Below are 22,043 nucleotides of genomic sequence, written 5' to 3'. Positions count from 1 at the left end.
GGGGGGGGGGGGGAGGCATTACACTTTTGCGTTGGGGCATTACACTTTTAAGTGGTGAAAGTTCTGACATAACAGGACTCAGCCTGGTGAACCTTCTCTGTAATCCCTCTCTATGGCAACGATGTCTTTGAGCATTGGGCATTGTGACATCACACGATGGAACCTTCACCATTGGCTGGGGCTCCTGCATAGGCATATGTAAATGGTTCCATTCCGATTGGACATATGTGAAGATTGGGCATTGTGACATCACACGATGGAACGTTCAGCAGGGGCTGGGGCTGGTGAAGGTTCTGTGGGTGTGAAGCCAGTTTAGGTTTGAAATATTGGGGGGGGGGGGGTTAGGATTTGATTAAAAACGTACACTTAAACACGTCGAAATGTAATGAGGAACGGATACTTAGAAAGAAAAGTGAAATACCTACCAAAATGGAAAAGATGTCGGCGATTCAGCGTTCCCCCTTATCCTTAAACTTTGACCCCTTGTTCTGGTCTTCCCCAACATCCGGAACAATCTTCCTGCATCTAGCCTGTCCAACCCCTTAAGAATTTTAAACGTTTCTATAGGATCCCCCTCAATCTTCTAAAATCTAGCGAGTACAAGGCGAGTCTATCCAGTCTTTCTTCATATGAAAGTTCTGACATTCCAGGAATCAGTCTGGTGAACCTTCTCTGTACTCACTCTATAGCAAGAATGTATTTGAGCATTGGGCATTGTGACATCACACGATAGAACGTTCAACATGGGCTGGGGCTCCTGCATTGGCATATGTAAATGATTCCATTCCGATTGGACATCTGTGAGCATTGGGCATTGTGACATCACACGATGGAACGTTCAGCAGGGGCTGGTGCTGAAGCTGAATCTATGAGTGAGAAGCCAGTTTAGTTTTGAAATATTTGGGGGGGGGGGAAGGATTTGATTAAAAACGTGTACTTAAACACGACGGAATGTAATGAGGAGCGGATACTTAGAAAGAAAAGTGAAATCTCTACCGAAATGGAAAAGACGCGGGCGGTCCTGCGTCCGGTTTTGGAGTTGCGGAGAATCAAAGGGAGCGCGCCAGCAAAGGGAGTGGGCCAGGCTGCCGGACGGACGGCCGGACGGAGTTCCGTTTCGGAATCTGGGGCGAGAGTTTTATATAATAACTAGACCAAGTGCAGACCCGTTGGGTCTGTTTCCCCAACGGCGTTTGCGGGGGGGTGGGGGGTTGAGAAGAGGGGAGGGAGGGGAGAGGAGGAGGAGGAAACGGGATAGATTTGGGAGGGAAAGGAGAGCGGGGTAGGGGGTGAGAGATGGGGAGAGAGATTTCGGGGAGGGAAGATGGGGAAGATGGGGAGGAGGGAGAGGGGTGGGGGAGAGAGGGGAAAGAGTGGGGAGGGAGAGTGGAGAGGAAGGGGGAGGGAAGTGGAAGAGTGGGGAGGGAGGGAGCGGTAGGGGGAGTGATGTACCTGCCTTCTCTCCATAACCCCTGATCCCTTTAGCCAACGCAGCCGTTCCCTACCCGTAGCCCCCACTGGGGGGGGGGTGGGGGGCGGCATCACACACACTAACCACCCCCACACACAGAGTTGGAAAAGTGTATAAAGACCGTTCGCTACCTGTAGCCCCCAGCAGAGACGTGGTCGTCGAAGTCAGGTTCCGGCCGTCTTAAAATAGCGTATCTTGAAGTCGTCGAAGTCGGGTTCATCTCGGCAACGCGGGGGGGGGGGGGGGGGAGGGGGAGGGTGGCGGGGCGGCATCACACACACGAAGCATCCCCACACACAGAGCCTTAAAAGTGTAATGCCCCAACGCAGCCGTTGCCTACCCGCAGCCCCCACGGGAGACGTGGTCCTCGAAGTAGAGCCGTTCCCGAGAGTCCGTTTTTAAATGGCGTTGCGTGAGGGTTTGCTGCGGGCGCCAGCAGCCGTTATGGTCGCTGGCCAGCAGGAGGCGACAAAATGAGTGAGGGGGGGGGGGGGGAGGAGAAGGTTTTAATGTAAAAAATGGACATAAACATAACGAAATGTAATGAGGAGTGGATAGCTGGAAGGGAAAGTGAAATGTCTACCGAAATGGCTGCTTGTATGGGTGAGAAGCCAGTTTTTATTTCAAAAACTGGGGGGGGTGGGGGGGGGGGGGAGGAGGCATTACACTTTTGCGTTGGGGCATTACACTTTTAAGTGGTGAAAGTTCTGACATAACAGGAATCAGCCTGGTGAACCTTCTCTGTAATCCCTCTCTATGGCAACGATGTCTTTGAGCATTGGGCATTGTGACATCACACGATGGAACGTTCAGCAGGGGCTGGGGCTGGTGAAGCTTCTGTGGGTGTGAAGCCAGTTTAGTTTTGAAATATTGGGGGGGGGGGGGGGGGGGTTAGGATTTGATTAAAAACGTACACTTAAACACGTCGAAATGTAATGAGGAACGGATACTTAGAAAGAAAAGTGAAATCTCTACCAAAATGGAAAAGATGTCGGCGATTCAGCGTTCCCCCTTATCCTTAAACTTTGACCCCTTGTTCTGGTCTTCCCCAACATCCGGAACAATCTTCCTGCATCTAGCCTGTCCAACCCCTTAAGAATTTTAAGCGTTTCTATAAGATACCCCCTCAATCTTCTAAAATCTAGTGAGTACAAGGCGAGTCTATCCAGTCTTTCTTCATTTGAAAGTTCTGACATTCCAGGAATCAGTCTGGTGAACCTTCTCTGTACTCCCTCTCTATGGCAACAATGTATTTGAGCATTGGGCATTGTGACATCACACGATGGAACGTTCACCATGGGCTTGGGCTCCTGCATAGGCATATGTAAATGAATCCATTCCGATTGGACATCTGTGAGCATTGGGCATTGTGACATCACACGATGGAACGTTCAGCAGGGGCTGGTGCTGAAGCTGAATCTATGAGTGAGAAGCCAGTTTAGTTTTGAAATATTTGGGGGGGGGGGGAAGGATTTGATTAAAAACGTGTACTTAAACACGACGGAATGTAATGAGGAGCGGATACTTAGAAAGAAAAGTGAAATCTCTACCGAAATGGAAAAGATGTCGGCGATTCTGCGTCTGGTTTCGGAGTTGCAGGGAATCAATGGAAGAAATGTGGCCGGAAGCCAGGCCGGAAGCCGTACATGTAAATGGATCCATTCCGATTGGACGTCTGCGAGCCTCGGGCATCGCGATTGGACGTCTGCGAGCATCGGGCATTGTGACATCGCACGGCGGGAACGAATCGAAAGGCAGGCAGGCAGCCGGACGGAGTTCCGTTTCGGAATCTGGGGCGAGAGTTTTATATAATAATAGATAGATAGATAGATAGATTATAAAGGATGAGATTAGAAGTTCACAATTAAATCGGCTGAAGTCAGCATGGCTTTCTGAAGGGGTGGTCTTGCTAGACAAATTTGCTGGAATTCTTTGAAGAAGTAAATAGCATGACAGACAAAGGAGAGTCAGTAGATGTTGTTTAATTAGATTTTCAGAAAGCCTTTGATAAGGTGCCACACGTTAGGCTGCTTAGAAAGAGCCCATGGTATCAAAGGGCAGATACTAGCATAGACAGCAGGTTGGCTGGATGGCAGAAGACAAAGTGTGGCGATGAAGGGGGTTTTTTGTGGTTGGCTGCCAATGACCAGTGGAGTTCCGCAATGGTTGGTGCTGGGGTCACTCCCCTTCACTTGGTATATTAATGATTTGGACGCGGGGATTGAAGGCTTTGTGGCAAAGTTTGTGGATGATACGGAAATAGGTGGAGGGGCAGGTAGTACAAAGCAGGGACTCTGCAGAAGGACTTGGACAGGTTGGGAGAGTGAGCAGAGAAGTGGCAGATGGAATATAGTGTAGAAAAGTGTGGACATGTATTTTGGTGGTAGGAATAAGGCGTAATTAATTTCTAAATGGACAGAGAATCCAAAAATCGGAGTGCTGGTGCAGGATTCCCAAAAAGTTTATTTAATTTAGTTTTAGTTTAGTTTAAAGATACAGCATGGAAACAGGCCCTTCGGCCCACCAGGTCCGCGCTGACCAGCGATCTCTGCACATTAACCCTATTCTACACCAACAATGGACAATTTTTACATTTACCAAGCCAATTAACCTACAAACCTGTATGTCTTTGGAATGTGGGAGGAAACCGAAGATCTCGGAGAAAACCCACGCAAGTCACGGGATGAACGTACAAACTCCTTACAGACAGCACCTGTAATCAGGATCGAACCTGGTCTCCAGCGCTGCATTCGCTGTAAGGCAGCAACTCTACCGCTGCGCCACCGTGACTGCCCACGGTGGGCAAGTCGAATCGATAGTAAAGAAAGCACACTCAATGCTAGCATTTATTTTAAGAGGCCTTGTATACAAAAACAGGGATGTAATGTTGAGGCTCTATAAGGCACTGGTACGGCCGCATTTTTGGAATATTGTGAGCAATTTTGGGCACCATATCTGTGGAAGGATGTGCTGGCTGGAGAGTTGGTTGAGGCAGGTTTAAGAAACATTTGGGCAGGTACATGGATAGGACGTGTTTAGAGGCATATGGCCCAAATGCAGGCAGAAGGAACTAGTGTAGATGGGACATGTCGGCCGGTGTGAACAAGTTGGGCCAAAGGGCTGTAAGACTCTCTGACTCTAACTCCCAGCCCTGAACATATCTGGTATGAATCACACCATTCAGTGCTATTGTAGACCAGGTTTTCAACCACACATCACGGGCAGAATGTTTAGTTTTCAACACCTGCTGGTTTTAAAATATGTTTAAAATATGTTACAGTCTATTTGAAATAAACCTTATGGTGAAGAAAGCTCAAAAGTAGGTTGCTGTGAAATAAAAACATGGAGACGATGCAATAGAATCACACAACAGGAATAACTAAATACTAAATATTGTATGAAGATGGACAAAAGTGCTGGAGAAACTAAGCGGGTGCAGCAGCATCTATGGAGCGAAGGAAATAGGCAATGTTTCGGGCCGAACCCCTTCTTCAGACTGTACAGGTTACCTTGTAAAAAAGCAATATTCCACAATAGCAGTGACGGACAAAAATATGACACAGAAACCAAACGGGATGTACTGTTGTGGTTGCTAACTAATTTAAACTTTGCTGTCTTTGGATTGCAGACAGTCAATTTGAGTGAGTTATAGTAAACGGTGGGAAATAACAGTAAAGTGGTAATGACAGAGATCCCTGTTGGTTCATCAATTTAGTATAGTTTAGTTTATTGTCACATGGACCAAGGTACAGTGAAAAGCTTTTTTGTTGCGTGGTTTGATTATAAATAGGTGATTTTTTTTTGCTTAATTATTAAATCTCTAAATTATACAACTGTTAAAATCTACATGGATATGGCAAAATAAATATGTTTTCTATGTAGAAAAGACAAACTGTAAGACGGAGCATAGTTCGATAAATGCACATGTAGTACAAAATAAATTCGTTTCTATACCAAAATAATATTAGCAATTGTTAAATTTGGAGGTAACTGGTATTAATAAAGTACATTATTATGGTTGCAAGGCAAATAAGTTTAAAGAAATTACATTAAATATGATAAGAGTGATGGGATTTATCCTTACACATGTTGGGACTTTGGCTAAAAGCCTACCTTGAAGCTATTATAATAGATGCATTGAGGCTGCTATAACAAGATATAGACACTGCCATTGGGACAATCCATTTCATTATTCCTAGTGTGTCTTCTGCAAATGTCTGAAAGGCCAAAACAATCATTATATTCCTCATTGTACATGTGGAATATAATCCAATACAGTAATTTTATTTTCATTAAGTCATATTATTTATATGAAACTCAATAACATCTATGTGAAAAAAAGTTCAATGAGATGACCTGCCCATTGTCAGTTTCTGCCTGGATCTTATTTCGAGACATATTCCAATTTTTGTGTGGCAAAATAGACATTTTCTAATCTTCTTCCCAATTCTGTAATTCCAGTCAAATTAGTTTATTAACCCCATTGGTAAAACTTGTTATAAAACATGGGGGCAATCAGAAGGCAAGGTACTGAAATGAAGTAAGGCAAATTACAATATTATTAAACAAGAACTCAGGAGGGTACACTGGGAGCAGCAGATATTGGATAACTCCACATCTGACATGTAGGAGTCATTTGAAGGGCAATTGATCAAAATTCAGTTCTGGCATGTTCCAGTAAGGAGGACTGATAAGGATGGCAAAGTAAGGGAACATTGGATGACCAAAGAGGTTGTACATTTGGTCAAAAAGAAAAAGGAATCACATTCTAGGTTTAAGTGGATGGAACTGGGGCCATGAGGAATATAAAGAAAGAAGGAAGGAAACGAAATGGGCGAGTAGGAAGACCAAAATAGTTTTGGCATGTTAGATTTAAGAAAATACCAACACTTTATTACCTACATTAAAATAATGGATAAAATAGGAGCACTCAAGTATTAAAGGAAGGAATTTGTGCTGGTAGTCTAGGGATGTATGCAAGGTACTAAATTAGTACTTTTAGGAGAAGGACATGAATGACAGCAAAATCAGTATGGCGAATACTATCATGCAAGGACAGTTTGAAATTAGGAAGGAGGAGGTGCCGGGGCTCTTGAAGAGCATTAAGGTGGATAAATCCCCAGGACCTGATGGTATCTATACAGGTTATTGAGAAAGGCAAGCAAGGAGATTGTGGGAGCATTGACACAGACCTTTGCGTCTTGGCACCTTTGCGCGTTTGACACAGACCTCCGCTGTTTGTGATATATCTAAATGACTTGGATGTAAACGTAGGCGGGTTGGTTAGTAAGTTTGCAGGTGACACCAAGATTGCTGAGATCATGGACAATGAGGAAGGTTTCAAAATATATAGCAGGATGTGGATCATCCACAGAAATGGGCAGATAAATGGCTGACGGAGTTTAATCCAAGAAGTGAGAGGTGTTGGACTTTGGGAGGTTAAATATAAGGGGAAAAAGTACAATTCATGGCATGACCCTTGACAGCTTTGATGTACACTTTGGGGTCCAAGTCTATACTTCCCTGGACAGAAGTAGATAGTGGATTATGGTATGCTTGGTTTCATTTGTCGGGGCATTGCGTGCAAGTGTTAAGAATGTTGCTTTATAGGATTTAAGTTAGGCTGCATTTGGAGTATGGCATGAACATCTGGTCATCCATTACAGGAAGGATGTGGAGGTTTCAGAAAGGATACAGAGGACTTTTCCAGAATGATGACTGGATTAAGGGATATTAGCTACAGCGAGAGACTAGAGAGACTTGAGTTGTTCTAGAATGCTCTCTAGAGTTCTCTAGACTGCTCGAGGTTGCGGGGAGACCTAATAAGATATATACAATTTTGGGAGGCATAGATAGAGTAGACAGTCAGAACCTTTTTCCCAGTATGCAAAAATCTAACACTCGTGGGCATGTCTTTAAGGTGAGAGAGGCAAAGCTCAACGGAAATATGCAGGGCAAGTTTTTTTTACACAAAGGGTGACGAGTGCCTGGGACACACTGCCAGAGGTGGTGTTCTAGGCAGATAATATAGGCACAGGCACAGATAGTGTAAATATGCTGCACTTTACATAATATAGAGATTTTTGATCCAAGAAACATTGAACTTCCTATTGCCAATGACTCCCGTCATCTCTCAACTGTTGTGTGGATTTTCTGGGATGTACTTCTAAAGCCCCAACTCATGGCAAAATGTATATTTTGCTGAAGCCCTGAATTGGCTCTCTTGGCCGTTGGCTCATTACATTCCATGGGAAATCTAATTAAGTTTGCTAATTAAGTTTACTCTTCAAACAACCCCGAGACATATTTGGTGACCTTAATTGTTATTAAACATGGATATTCATTTGTCAATGCAGCATTTTAACCATTAAATCTATAGCTCAACTTCATCCATTTTAGGATCACCACAATTTCTGGTTGCTACTATCTCCTGCATGGACAACCTGGACACACTTATTGTAATTTATACTATGTCTTCGTAATGTAAAAATACCTCTGTTATTATAATTAGTATTTTGTTTGCCCTTCCTGTACTCTGTCCATTATATTTAGTTTTGCTTTCCGTATGTTGACTGCTTCTTCTGGACAGACTGAGATTCATTTTCCCCATTTCAGCCTAACACATTAAATACCAACAGTAAATATTAACTGTAGATTGGCTATTGCATGCTAGCCAATCCTAGTGTTTGTCAGTAGTAGCTCCGCCTAGCACGTGCTTTATATTATCAAGAGTTTGATAATTACGCCAGTCAGTAGATGTAGCAGCTCAGAGCTGTAATGTACTGCAGATCCTATGCTATAAGTGATTTAATAAATATGTGTTGTATCTTCATTTGTGTTCGGGTCACATCACTACATGGTGTCAGACAGTAAATCTTACCCACTCCGTTTAAGTCTATCGGGTTTTATTGTCTTTTGATTAGTTTGTGTTTTATTATCTCCGTTATGGCTAATTCGTGTCACCGTCCGAGCCCTTTGATCTTTAATTCAGACATTGATGAACGGTGGATTCTTTTTGAATGTGACTACACTCATTATGCTCGCATCGTTCATCGGTATGAACCCCCCAGAAGTGCGTGCATCTGTTTTGCTCAATCTTGCGGGACTTGAGGCAATGAATCATGCAGACAACTTCAGTTTTGCTCCTGCTGTTTTGGATGACAACAGCCAGGTCCTAGTGCCGGCAGAAACTATCGACAATCCTGTGGTTTTGCTAAGAACATTCAGAGAACTGTGTGACATGCCTTCAAACCATATTATTGAAAGAACCAAGTTCTATGCTCGTTTACAGCAGGCTGATGAGCCTATTGAACAATTTATCAGCGGCCTGAAGCACATGGCTATGCGCTGTCGATTCCGTGATTTAAAGGATGAATTAGTATGAGATAAATTGATAGGTGGAACGCTTAATAGCAAGCTGAGAGCTGAGCTTCTCCGCGACACTGAATTAACCCGTGACAAAGCAAAGCATGTTTGCCGTATTTCCGAGATAACGTCTCCCCTCTCTGAACCAGTGCCTCTCAGTCCCCGCCAGCAACATAGCGTTAATCATACAGACTTCTCCTCTCGAAGACTCCTACCGGGTCTACTGCTCACTGTCAAAATTGTAACTATTTCCATGCGAAGGGTCGTCAGTTTTGCATGGCCTACGGAAAAACTTGTAATCTCTGTAAGAAATTGAACCATTTTACACAATGTTGTCGTTCCCGTGTGACTCCTAATGCTTCAAGGACAAGCCTGCACCTGCTCCAGCAGGAGGTCACTGATAATGACTCCCAAGAGTCTGAGTAGTCGTCCCCCGCTTTGGTACCATACAATGTTGATAACAGTTCTGCCATCCACTCCCTCATCCCTTCGTCTAATGAGCTACTTGACTCTGAAGTAATTATGTTCGTGAACAACAGGCCTCTTCTTGCCAAGGTAGATACTGGCGCAAAAGTGAACGTCATATCATTAAGGGAGTTTAAAAAAAATTGCAATACTGAATGTATTAATAAGGCCTCTGCAACGCTTCAGGCTTACAGGTGTGAGGTTCTGCACCCATTCGGAAAGGCTAATTTAAAGTGCACTGTAGATGAACAGACCCACCCTACAGTTTTACATTGTTAAGGCTAATACAGAGGCTTTGCTCGGTATCAATGCATGCCACGATCTAGGCCTGGTCTACTTTGGACACGCTGTCCACAAACTCTGCCTCACTGATGAGCCCACTCAGCAGCTACTCTCCCAATACAAAGACCTGTTTAATGATGAACTTGGCAAGTTGCCTGTCAAATACCGCATTACTGTTGATCCCAAACTCACGTGGTCCGAGCGCCACATCGTGTCCCACACGCCATGCGCGACAGAATACACGCCAAACTAAAACGCATGGTCTCAATGGGTGTTATTGCTGAATCAACTGACCCGTCCGACTGGGTTTCCACCATGGTCGTGGCAACCAAAAAAAACAAGGAGGAGATCCATATCTGCATCAACCACAGAGATCTTAACGCTGCCATCAAGTGCCCGCACTACCCGATGCGAACCATAGAGGATGTCGCTGCGTAGATTGGAAACATAGCAGTATTCTCAGTCCTGGATGCCTAAAGGTCTTTTTGGCAGATTCCACTGGACCCAGATTCGTCCAAGCTCACTACGTTTGGTACACCCTTTGGCCGTTTCAAATTTCTAAGAATGCCATTCGCCAGCGAAGTCTTCCAGCGCACTAAGGAACAATTGTTCGCAGAGTACCCGTGCGCCATCATTGTTGATGATATTCTCGTCTACGGTCGCGATTTGGCTGAACATGACACTAATCTGAAGAAGGTAGTCGACCGTGCCAAAGACATTCAGCTTAAACTCAATCCACTGAAGTGCAGGTTTCGAGTTCCTGAGGTCACTTACGTCGGACATGTTTTTACCAGCGACGGACTCAGACCAGGTCCATTGAAAACCGCAGCTATCAACGAACTGCCGGTTACTACTGATGTTGTGAGTTTACAACGATTCCTCGGGATAGTTAACTACCTGGGAAAATTTATTCCCCACCTCAGTGACATACAAGAACTGGAGAACTGACACATAAGGACACGACATGGTTCTGGTACCCGCAGCACCAAAGGGCTTTCGACGTTCCCAAACTGCAGTTGGCTAGTGCACCTACACTCACCTATTTCGATCTGGAGTTACCAGTAACGCTCACCTGCGATGCATCCCAGTACGGGTTAGGCGCAGCGTGCCTGCAGATCACTGCTGATGGCGAATTCAAGCCCGTGCCATATGCATCTCGTACGCTAACTGCCACTGATCAGCGTTTTGCCCAGATCGAGAAAGAACTGCTTGCGGTGGTTTTCGCCTGCATGAAATTCAAGGACTTCATTTTTGGCAAAACCGTGACCATCGAGACCGACCACCAGCCACTGGTCACCATTCTGAACAAATCGATCCACGCTGCCCCAGCACGGCTGCAGAGAATGATGATGCAACTGCAGCGATTTGATTTCAACATCGTCTACAAGAAAGGTAAAGACATGTACATAGCAGGCACGCTATCCAGAGCCCCACGCAGAACCAACTCTCCGAACAGAACAAATTCTCAGTCATGAAGGTCTCGTTTGTGCCAATTGATCGTTTACGCAGCCTAGCTGAACTCACAGCTGCTGATGAGACTTTACAATTGCTGTCTACAGTCATCCAGCGCGGTTGGCCCGACAAACATTCCACCACCCCGCTCGAAATACGCCCTAACTTCCTGGTTCATGATGAACTAGTGCTACAGGACGGAATCATAGTAAAGGGCCACAAGGCAGTGGTCCCAGCCGCCCTCCGGGACGAATACTACAACAACATCCACAGGGACCACCCAGACTTGGAGGCAACCCTCCAAAGCGCCCAAAGCATATTTTACTGGCCCGGTATGACCAAATACATCCGCGAAAGAACCAAAACGTGCGCTCTGCAAAAGCCACATCAGCAGAAGCAGCCCCTACTGCCACAACCAGTCCTTCCTTTTCCGTGGTCCTCGCTAACCACCGACATCTTCGAGTGGCACAGGAAACACTATCTGGTCCTTGTTAACTCTTATTCCGGCTGGTTCGAAAGAGACTTACTGCAAACCATTTCGTCGGTGGCAGTGATTGAGAAGCTGCAACGGCACCTCTCCGTGCATGGCTCTCCTGCTCGTATTCAGTCTGACAACGGCAGACAGTTCACCAGCCAAGCCTTTAAACACTTTGCTAAAAGATGGAACTTCCAACACGTTACGAGCAGTCCCGAGTTCCCGCAGTCCAACGGACTCGCTGAACGTGCCATTCAGAGTGCAGAACAACTCATGGAACGATCATACCTTGCCAAACCCGACGTATACCTGGACTTACTCAATCTACGGAACATTGCACGGGATCCTATACTGGGATCTCGCCAATGTCTCGCCAAACCCCTGGTCCCCTGCCTGTCTCCCAGCAGCTGCTGCAGCCACAAGTTCGTTCCCCACCTGTGGTTCAGAACCAACTGCAAATTAAACGTGACCCGCAGAAGCGGTTCTTCGACAAGTCCAGCAAGCCACTTAAACCTCTTGCACGTGGTCAAATGGTTCGTCTGCAAACCAACAAGGGCCATGCACGTCTGGGACACATCCACGGCCCTGCTAAAGAACCACGCTCGTATTTGGTAGAAGCGAACGGTGTCCTCTACAGATGCAACTGTCAACACATCCTTCCTGTGAAGGAACCGCGTCCGGCGACACCATATCCTGATGCACCGCGCCTCATGCTCACTCCCAGTCGGTCCTAGTTCCTCACCTCCTACCGTTGTTCCCACCGTGGTCTCCTTACGTCGCGTGCTGCCTGGTTCGCCTGCTTCGTCTCCCATTATGCCTATCGGGTCGCCCACTCCCACTCCCCCCTCACGGTTATTTCTCCCGCGAAAAGAAGTGAGGCTGAGGTGGTCTCCTACTGCACGAGGGCCGGACGGGTTTGTAGGCCACCCGTTAGATATGGCGATTTTGTATAACTTTGCTAGTATGTTCTTAATATTCCGCTTATATTGTTTAGCCGCCGGTGTTTCTGATTTCTACAAGATATGTAGATTGGCTATTGCATGCCAGCCAATCCTAGTGTTTGTCAGTAGTAGCTTCGCCTAGCACGTGCTTTATATTATCAAGATTTTGCATTACGCCAGTCAGTAGATGTAGCAGCTCGGAGTTGTAATGTACTGCAGATCCTATGCTGTAAGTGATTTAATAAATATGTGTTGTATCTTCATGTGTGTTCGGGTCACATCATTACATTAACCCTTCACTCTTTGCATTCTATTAGTTCAACTCAGCCAAGAAATTATTTAGAATGTTGAAACAAAGAACTGCAGATGCTGGTTAATACACAAAAAAAATAAAAGTGCTGATGGAACCCAGCAGTTGGTCAGGCAGCATGGATAAGTGATGTTTTGAGTCTAGACCATTCTTCAGACTGATTTTAGAAGGGAAGAAGATAGCTGGGAAAGGTGTGAGGCAGGACATGGATCAACACAGGCGAGGGAGAGGTATGAGAGAAGGTTGAGACAGGTTTGAAGAGTTGCAGATTGTAAAGCTAGAGGGAGGAAAGTGGTAGAAGGGAGGGAAGAAATTGATAGAAGGGAAGAGGTGAGTGGAGGGGCGAAATAGGTGGGAGTTCAAGGAGTAGAGGGAAGGGAGGGAAAGGGGGAGGGGTTGGGGGGTAAGGTGTGAGGTTTTGTGAGGTTATTTAATATTGGAGAAATCAATGTTCATACCGTTGGGTTGTAAGCGACCCCAGCGGAATATGAGGTGCTGTTCCTGCAGTTTGAGTGTGATCTCACTCCTGGTAATGGAGGACCAGGACAGAAAGGCCAGTGTGGGAATGGGGAGTTGGAAAGGTTAGCAACCGAGAGATTCAGAAGGCCTTGGCGGACCGAGTGCAAGTGTTCAGCAAATCAGTCGCCATGTCTACATTTGGATTTGCCGATGTACAGGAGGTCACATCGGGACACCGCATTTAGTAGATGAGGTTAGAGGAAGTGCACATGAATCTCTATCTCAACTGGAGGGACAGCTGGGGTCCCTTGATGGTGGCGAGGGAGGAGGTAGGTATAGGTGTTACATCTCCTGCGGTTGCTGGGGAAAGTGTCTGGGGAGGGGGTGGTTTGGGTGTGAAGCAATGAGTGAACCAAGGCATTGTGGAGGGAAGGGTCTCTGTCTCATACCCTCCCTTCCTTTCTTATCTTTGGCCTTTGTTCCAACCAGTTGCCTATCAAAACCCATCTCCTCGCCTGCGTCGACATTACCTGCCACGAAGGTCCAGCCTCTCCTCTCTTCCAACTTTTTTCTCCTCTCTTACAATCACAGAAGGGTTTCAACCTAAAACATCACTTATCCTCGTTCTCCACGAATGCTGCCTGACCTGCTGAGTTACTCCAGCACTTTAAGTCAAGAAATTATTTTTCCACACAGCCTTCTCAATTTTCCAACACAGCCATACACAGTTTGAATAAAAGGAATACTTAAAAACATCTCACATACCAAAAATAAATGTACTTACCACTGCCACAGCATCAGAGGTGAGGATGGTATTTGGTTCTAACACTATGTAATAACTTATAATTGTTAGAATATATAAGATAATCACCACTGGCAATGAAATGAAAATCGCAAGTGGAAGATTCCTGAAAAACAAAGAAAGGTAACAGTGAGTGATTATTCAAGCGAAAGGAAGTCTTGTTCTCTCAATCCAACTCTAAATGTATGGTTCAAAATTTCAGTATTAAATTGACCATTTTGTAAAATAAGATGCCACAAAACCTATTTATTTAGTCCAAATACTGTACCTGAGGTGATTTTACAATGGTTCTAACACCACATACAGAATCAATGTTTATATCAGTCATCTGACATTTCATCAATAAAATTTAATATATTTATTTAATATAAAGGCAGTCTTGCTGGTTTGATCTATGTCTGGTTTTGCTGATGATGACCTGATCCATAATCCATGTCAGGTTTCCCATATTACTGCCACCTCGTGCATGCGGGCAGCCATGTTGTGTTTTAGTTTTAACTTACGATTCGGAGCCTGCAGTACTTATCTCAATGGTCTCTGTATGCATACAAATTAAAGTACTTGTTATGATATTTAATGACTCTGTATCATATGTACTTTGCACATGGTGTCAGAAGTGAGATTTGAACCCACGCCTCCAGTCGGAGACCAGAAGAATAAACAGGAGATTCGTATATGTATTAATCCGATGGACCTGAACACTGCACTGAAAAGGTCCCATCACCCCATGCGCACCATGGAGGAGGAAGCTGGCCACATGGGTAAGCCAGCGGTATTCTCTGTATTAGACAGAAAGAGCTCCTTCTGGCATATTCCCCTGGATGTTGCATCATCTATGCGTACCACCTTCAGCACTGCTTTCAGCCACTACAGATTTTTACGCATGCCGTTTCGCATCAGTTCAGCCAGTGAGGTGTTTCAGTGCTCCATGGAGCAACTGTTTGCCAGATACTCTTGTGCTATCATCGTGGACGATATCATTGTTACTGGCAAAGACATGGAACAACATGATGCAAACTTGAAGAAGGTACTCGAGCTTGCCAGGGAAGTGAATTTAAAACTGAATCCCCAAAAATGTTGGTTCCGTGTTAACAAGGTGAGCTACGTGGGGCATATTTTCACGGCTGATGGTCTCAAAGCGGATCCTTCTAAGACAGTGGCTGTTAACAAAATGTCCACGCCTACTGATGTTGCAGGCCTGCAGAGATTTCTGGGCATGGCTAATTACCTTGGAAAATTCAATCCCAACTTCGCCGACATCTCTGCTCCCTTGAGGCAACTTACTCACAACGACACTGCTTGGACATGGCATGATTAGCAGCAACATGCTTTTGACACTCTAAAACATCAGATGTCATGCCCACCTACCCTGGCTTTTCTTACGATGTCAATAAACCTGTACTTTGTCCTGTGATGCATCCCAGTACGGCCTTGGTGCAGCATGTTGCTTATGCCACCAGGACGATGATGGACACGGAGACAAGGTATGCTCGGATCGAGAAGGAATTACTGGCAGTGGTCTTTGCATGTGTCAAATTCAACAATTACATTTTTGGTAAGGCTGTAACCTTTGGATACCATTTTAAACAAGTCTATACATGCTGCTCTGGCGTGGCAGCAAAGAATGATGCTGCAGCTCCAGAAGTATGATATCTCTCTCATTTAAAGCAGGGTAAGCACGTGTATCTGGCTGACACACTATCCTGTGCTCCCAGGAGGTCGAGCGGCCAGCACACATCAGAAATAAACACGTTTGATGTCATGGCAATTGATTTCACTCATCCTTCACATCTGGATACCTTGATGGTTTGTACGGCAGAAAATACCACCCTGCAGCTGCGCGCCTCAGTCATCAATCACGGATGGCCTGGCAATCAGCATTTGCTTCCGCTTGCTGTTGGGCCTTATTTTTCTGTCTGAAACTTGCCTTGGAAGGCAGGGTTATCAAAAAGGGCCATAAGGCAGTGATCCCAGACTTCAACATAAGTACTTTGATGCCGTACATGGAGGTCATCCTGGTTCTGAAGCTACGGTGCAACGAGCAAAGAGCATGTTTTTCTGGCCTGCCATGTCAGATTATGTACACCAGAGGGTGCAGTCCTGCGTTGTGTGCAACAGCATGGCTCCACATCAACAGAAAGTGCCCCCTTTGCACCACCCAGTTCCTGACTTGCCGTGATCTATGGTGGCTACTGACATTTTCGATTGGCGTGGCAACCAATACTTGATCCAGGTTGACTCTTACTATGGGTGGTTTGAGATCGATCTGCTCCCCACAGCTTCCGCTGTGGCTGTCGTCAAGAAACTTGCGAGGCATTTTGCAGTCCATGGGGTACCTCAAACCCTCATGTCTGACAATTGTGGCCAATTCACAAGTCAGTGTTTCAGACTTTGCAAATGAGTGGGATTTTAAGCACATCACCAGCAGTCCAGAGTACCCCGTTGATCAGGCTGGCTGAGCGAGCTGTCCGCACTGCAAAGATGCTCATGGAGAAGTCCAGCAGCACCGGGTCTGATGTGTTTTTGGATCTTCTCAATCTCCGCAACATTCCACGTGATCCCACACTCGGTTCGCCAGCTCACCGACTCATGTCCAGACAGACCAGGGCTACTCTTCCAGTCTCGAAGCAGCTGCTCCAGCCAGAAGTCTGCGAACCCAAGGTGGTTTGGGCGCGCCTGCAGCGTAACAAACTGACGCAGAAGATCGTTCTAGATGTCCTCTCCAACCATTGTCGGAGGGCCAGGTGGTCCGTCTCCAAACCCAGAAGGGGTATGACCGTATGGGCACGGTCAAAGATGTGTGTCCGGAACCAAGGTCTTATTTGATACAATCTGGAGGAGATCTATACAGACAAAACTGACGACATATTCTGCCATTAAATGAGCCGGTGCCATTGAGGCAGGTTCAGTGTGATGATGCAGATGACCAAAATGATGTGTTGTGGACAGAGGATGGAAATGATTATTTGAATGAGGGACAGGTGAGCAGTTCTGCAATCAGAACTTTATTACTGCAGTATATCCTCCATTTCTTTACTGTAGATGATAGTTAATTTATACAGCTTTATATACATATTACTCCTGCAGGCTTTATGCTTGCCCTTTGGGCAAAAGTCCAAGAAGGGGGATGTAGATCAAACAGTATTGCTGGTTTGATCCGTGTCTGGTTTTGCAGCTGATGACCTGATCCATAATCCATGTCAGGTTTCCCACACCACTGCCACCTCATGCATGAAGGCAGCCTTGTTGTGTTTTAGTTTTAACTTACGATTCGAAGCCTACAGTACTCATCTAAATGGTCTCTGTATGTATACAAATTAAAGTGCTTGTTATGATATATAATTACTCTGTATCATAAGTACTTTGCACAGGCAGTAAATACACAGGCCAAAATAAAATGGAAGCTTTTCCCTGTCACCTGTTGGAATATTAGAATAAAATTAGCAAAATCATGAGATATGGCATTTACAAATGATTTCAAATGTGTATACTGTTTCTCTGTGGATTGGTTTTCAAGAAATTACCTGCTGAACTTTAGAACAATTATTTTTATTTTGCCACAAATACAATGAATATAACCTTTTTGAAATCACTTGGGAATAGAGGAGATGGCTATGCGAGAATCATTTTTATTTCCTTGCTCAGTTTCTCCAACTCCATTTCAAGGGAAAGGTTAGCAAGCAGTACATACCGCAAGCCCACAACTGCAGCTAGCCTCCATTTTCTAATATCCTGTGTCTTGCATCAATTTCATTTCAGTCTCCCAGTTTCTCCCTCTCCATTGCTTCTGTCCTCCTACGCTGTCACATGAAAAAGAAGTAGACCAAACTGTCCTTCAAACCTAATCTGCCATTCAAATGTCGGAGGATTATGTGCTGTATGTGACGGCATACAGGTGAATGGGGGACGGTATCCCTGTTCCGACTGGAGGGAGGGGGAGCAAGAGCTCCTGGTATGAAACTTAGGCGCAGATGTGGCGTAGACGGAGGAATTGGGAGTAGAGGAAAGAGCCTTTGCAGGAGGCAGAGTAGGCAGAAATGTGGTCTCGATTGCGGTGGGAGTTAGTAAGTTCATAATAGAAATCTGTCGATCGTCTATCTCGGGAAGGCTTTAAGACCTTCCTGGTGGGGGATGGAGGTGTAGAGTAACTGAATGTCCATAGTAACGATTCAGGAGTGGGGGCCTGGAGAATGGAAGTTATTGAAGAGACGAAGGGAGTGTGAGGTGCCTTGGACATAGGTCAGGAGGGATTGGATCTGGGTGGGAGGTGGGGGGGGCGTGGATGGAGTTGAGGTACAATGATATGAATTTAGTGGGACAGGAGCAGGCAGAAACAAGACTGGTTTTACAGTGCATTTTATACATTTGTAATGACATCTCCGTGTGACATCTCTGCGGGGTAACTTAGTATTACAACATTTTCATCAGGGACGCCCAAGGCTGTTGAATAATCAAATTGACTGTAGTTTACATTTGGAACTAAGGATTATATTTAATGTTTCCAGGCTATGGCAATTAAGCTTCTGATGAATATAATAAAAACTAGGAGAAAAAATATATAAAGATTACCATTCTCCCAAAAAAGCTAATGTAGAGAAATATTTTGAGATTCATTGGTTATGTGCAAACTATGACAGATAATTTAACATTCAAAGGTGAAGTCATTCAGTATGGTTCAACAATATGCATATCAATGCAGTATGTGCAGTCATACCTTTCAGGATTTGTAACTTCTTCTGTTACATAGTTAAGGGTGTCCCAACCGGAATAAGAGAATAGTACAAAATAAAAGGACAAGATGATCTTATCAGCATCCCACACTGAACCACTGAATGAGGAACCAAAATCAGTTTCACCTGAAAGTAAGAAGGAATAATCAGAACAGACATTTCACACACATATTTTAATACACTAGGAAAGAGCCTGGAAAAATCCCTGAATATTTAATAGCATTTACAGTAAGTCTTCCATCTAATGTTATTCCATCTAATCTCGCCTTCCCTAATGCAAGGGAACATAATTTTGCTTGCAATCAGTGTAACTAGCTTGACAGGTAAGTATACTTCTGATTAGTTATGGCATTACAAGAAAGTGTTGTCGTTGACAGGTTTGCAATTTTATGATATTTCCTTAAGCAGATACCAGGATATTTAACAACAGAATGAAGATGACCTAGCAACTTTAACATTTGTTTTTTTTTTCATTATTCATAATCACTTTCAGGATGGGTGTAAATAGCACAACAGTTTTAATTGATTATGTCAAGCTGATGTTTAGGAATGCACAGATGACAGCAATATATTTTCAAGGACAGTATGCAGCTTGAACACACGTTACGGGTGTTACAGCACATTGTTAATTCAGCTTATCTTTAAAGGTGGTAAAAGTTGAAACTTTCTATGTGCTGCCAAGAGAACGTGTTCCTGGCATCTGTTTGTCAGATAATGCACATTGTAGTCAATGTGTCAAGCTAAACAAAAGCAAATTTTGATGTGGAGATTAGGCTGGCATTTGAGATTGCTGCATTGGCCTGGATTCGTTCAAGTTTCTTTAACACTTGTGGATTGTACATAAAGAGCATTCTTTGTGTATTTGGAACAGCAGTCATTGCGGCCTGTGTTACATTTACACCATTGGCTAGTGTCTTGCAGATGGTGAGAAGTCTTTGTGGTCAGTTTAGTCCTTTGCTGCAGAATATGAAAGTTCTTGCATGCTCTTGAAGCCACGGGAATTATGTGCTGTAGTAACAGCGGGCCAGGCAGCATCTCTGGAGAAAAGGAATAGGTGACATTTCGGGTCGAGACCCTTTTCCAGACTGGGTACCTTCATCAGAGGTCATAAGCATTAATGAGATTTTAGATATTGTAATTTCTCTAGAATTATTTCCTTTCTAAAACTAATTTAGAGTAGTAGAGTGATACAGTGTGTAAACAGGCCCTTCGGCCCAACATGCCCACATGTTCCAGCTACACTAGTCCCACCTGCCAGCATTTGGTCCATATCACCTCCAAACCTGTCCTATCCATGTACCTGTCCAACTTTCTTGATGTTGAGATAGTCCCTGCCTTAACTATCTCCTCTGGCAGCTTGTTCCATACACCCACCACTCTTTATGTGAAAAGGTTACCCCTCAGATTCCTAGTAAATCTTTTCCCCTTCACCTTAAACCTATGTTTTCTGGTCCTCAATTCACCTACTCTGGGCAAGAGACTCTGTGCATCTACCCAATCTATTCCTCTCATAATTTTATACACCCCTAAAAGATTGCCTCTCATCCTCCTGCGCTCCAAGGAAGAGTCCCATCCTACTCAACCTCTCCCTGTAGCTCAGTCCCCTAAATAAATGCAATTTATTTCCATAGATTTGGAGGAACTACACAATGCAGGTTGATGCAGTTCTTGGTTTTCAATGCACAAAACATTGTACTTCATAATGCAAAAGGGGAGTGCATAATGAGTTTTATTGGAAACATCTACAGAAGCCTTCAGCATCAGTATTAGGTATTAATATCTCTATTGAATTAAGCTCCTGATTAAAGTATTGCTTTCTGCTGGACTTTGTGTGAAGGTGTTGGTTTTCTTTGGTAACATTTGAGAAATGTCTAGTCTCTTGATAATGAGATGCTGGTGACATGTTTTTGAAGATTACTTTTATATCCTCCTTGGAGATTTCCCTTTTTAAACAAATCTGTTGTTACTTCTTTGAAGAAGTCACAAGCAGCAATAACAATGGAAAGTCAATGGATGTTGTTTACTTGGATTTTCAGAAGGCCTTTGATAAGGTGTAGCACGTGAGGCTGCTAAACAAGATAGAAGCACAAGGTATTAGAGGCAAAGTACTAGCATGGTTAGAAAATTGGCTAACTGGCAGAAGGCAAAGAGTGGAGCCTTTTCTCGTTGATGCTGGTGACTAGCGGTGTTCCACAGGGATCAGTGTTGTATCCACTACTTTTCACTTTATATATTAATTATCTGGATGATGGAATTGATGGCTTTTTGGTCAAGTTTGCGGATGATATAAAGATAGGTGAAGGACAGGTGGTGTTGAGGAAGCAGGAAGTCTGCAGATGGACTTGGACAGGTTGGGAGAGTGGGCAAAGGAGTGGCAAATGGAACACAGAACAGCAAAGTGTTTGGTCATGCACTGTGATGGAAGGAATAAAGTCGTACACTGGTTTTGCAAATGGGATGAAGATTCCAAAATCAGCAATGGAAAGGGACTTTGGAGTGCTGGTGCCGGATTCACAAAACATTCATTTGCAGTTTGAGTCACTAGCAAGAAAGGTAAATGCAATCTTAACATTCATTTCGTGAGGACTAGAATATAAAAACAAGGATGTAATGCTGAGGCTTCATAAGATATTGGCCAGGCCACATTTTGAATATTGTGAGCATTTTTGGGCCATATCTGAGAAAGGTTGTGTTAGCATTGGAGAGGGTCCAGAGGAGATTTACGAGAAAATTCCAGGGACGATTGAGTTCTTTAGCATGAGGGTGCTGAATCTGTGGAATTAATTGCCACAGACAGCTATGGCGGCCAACTCATTGGGTATTTTTACAACGAAGATTGATCGTTTCTTGATTAGTAAGGGCATCAATGGTTATGAGAAGGCAAGAGAATGGGATTGAGAGGGAAAAATTAATCAGTTATGCTCGAATGATGGAGCAGACTCAATGGGCAGAATGGCCCAATTCTGCTCCAATGTCTTACGGTCTATTTTTTCTTGAACTATTGTTGAACTCCTGATAATCAGTTGTGAGTCAATGCACATGTATCATTGTGTCATGTGTAAAACTTTTTGGGGGGTGATTATTGGAGCAAGGAAAGGTTGACATCTTCTGCCACTATCTCCTCCCCTCCTTTGAAAGTGCCTCCAAACCAGAGAAAAATACTTCAAAAAGTGCTTTATAGGTAGATATGGAGGCAGTATGCTGGAAGCTCAATGACACGGACTGTTAATTCTTGCAGTAGGGAATGCAACAAGCAGCAGAGATAGTAATGTAGATGGATCCAAGACATAT

The 22,043-nt window shown here is 44.4% G+C and overlaps 1 protein-coding gene across 1 annotated transcript in view; it reads right to left on the bottom strand.

Annotated features, from left to right (window-relative positions):
* LOC116982719 (Y+L amino acid transporter 2-like) overlaps positions 1-22,043 on the bottom strand; it is a 56,354-nt gene that overhangs the window by 27,648 nt on the left and 6,663 nt on the right. The window contains exons 3-5 of the mRNA XM_033036107.1: positions 18,737-18,878; positions 14,005-14,128; positions 5,585-5,688 (exon numbers count right to left, since the gene is read on the bottom strand). Coding sequence (XP_032891998.1) covers positions 5,585-5,688; positions 14,005-14,128; positions 18,737-18,878 — 370 coding nt within the window. The remainder of the gene's footprint in view (positions 1-5,584; positions 5,689-14,004; positions 14,129-18,736; positions 18,879-22,043) is intronic.

This window comes from Amblyraja radiata, chromosome 17 (genome assembly GCF_010909765.2).
Source record: "Amblyraja radiata isolate CabotCenter1 chromosome 17, sAmbRad1.1.pri, whole genome shotgun sequence".
In the NCBI taxonomy this organism is placed as follows: Eukaryota; Metazoa; Chordata; class Chondrichthyes; order Rajiformes; family Rajidae; genus Amblyraja; species Amblyraja radiata.
This window is presented reverse-complemented; position numbering and strand designations above follow the sequence as displayed.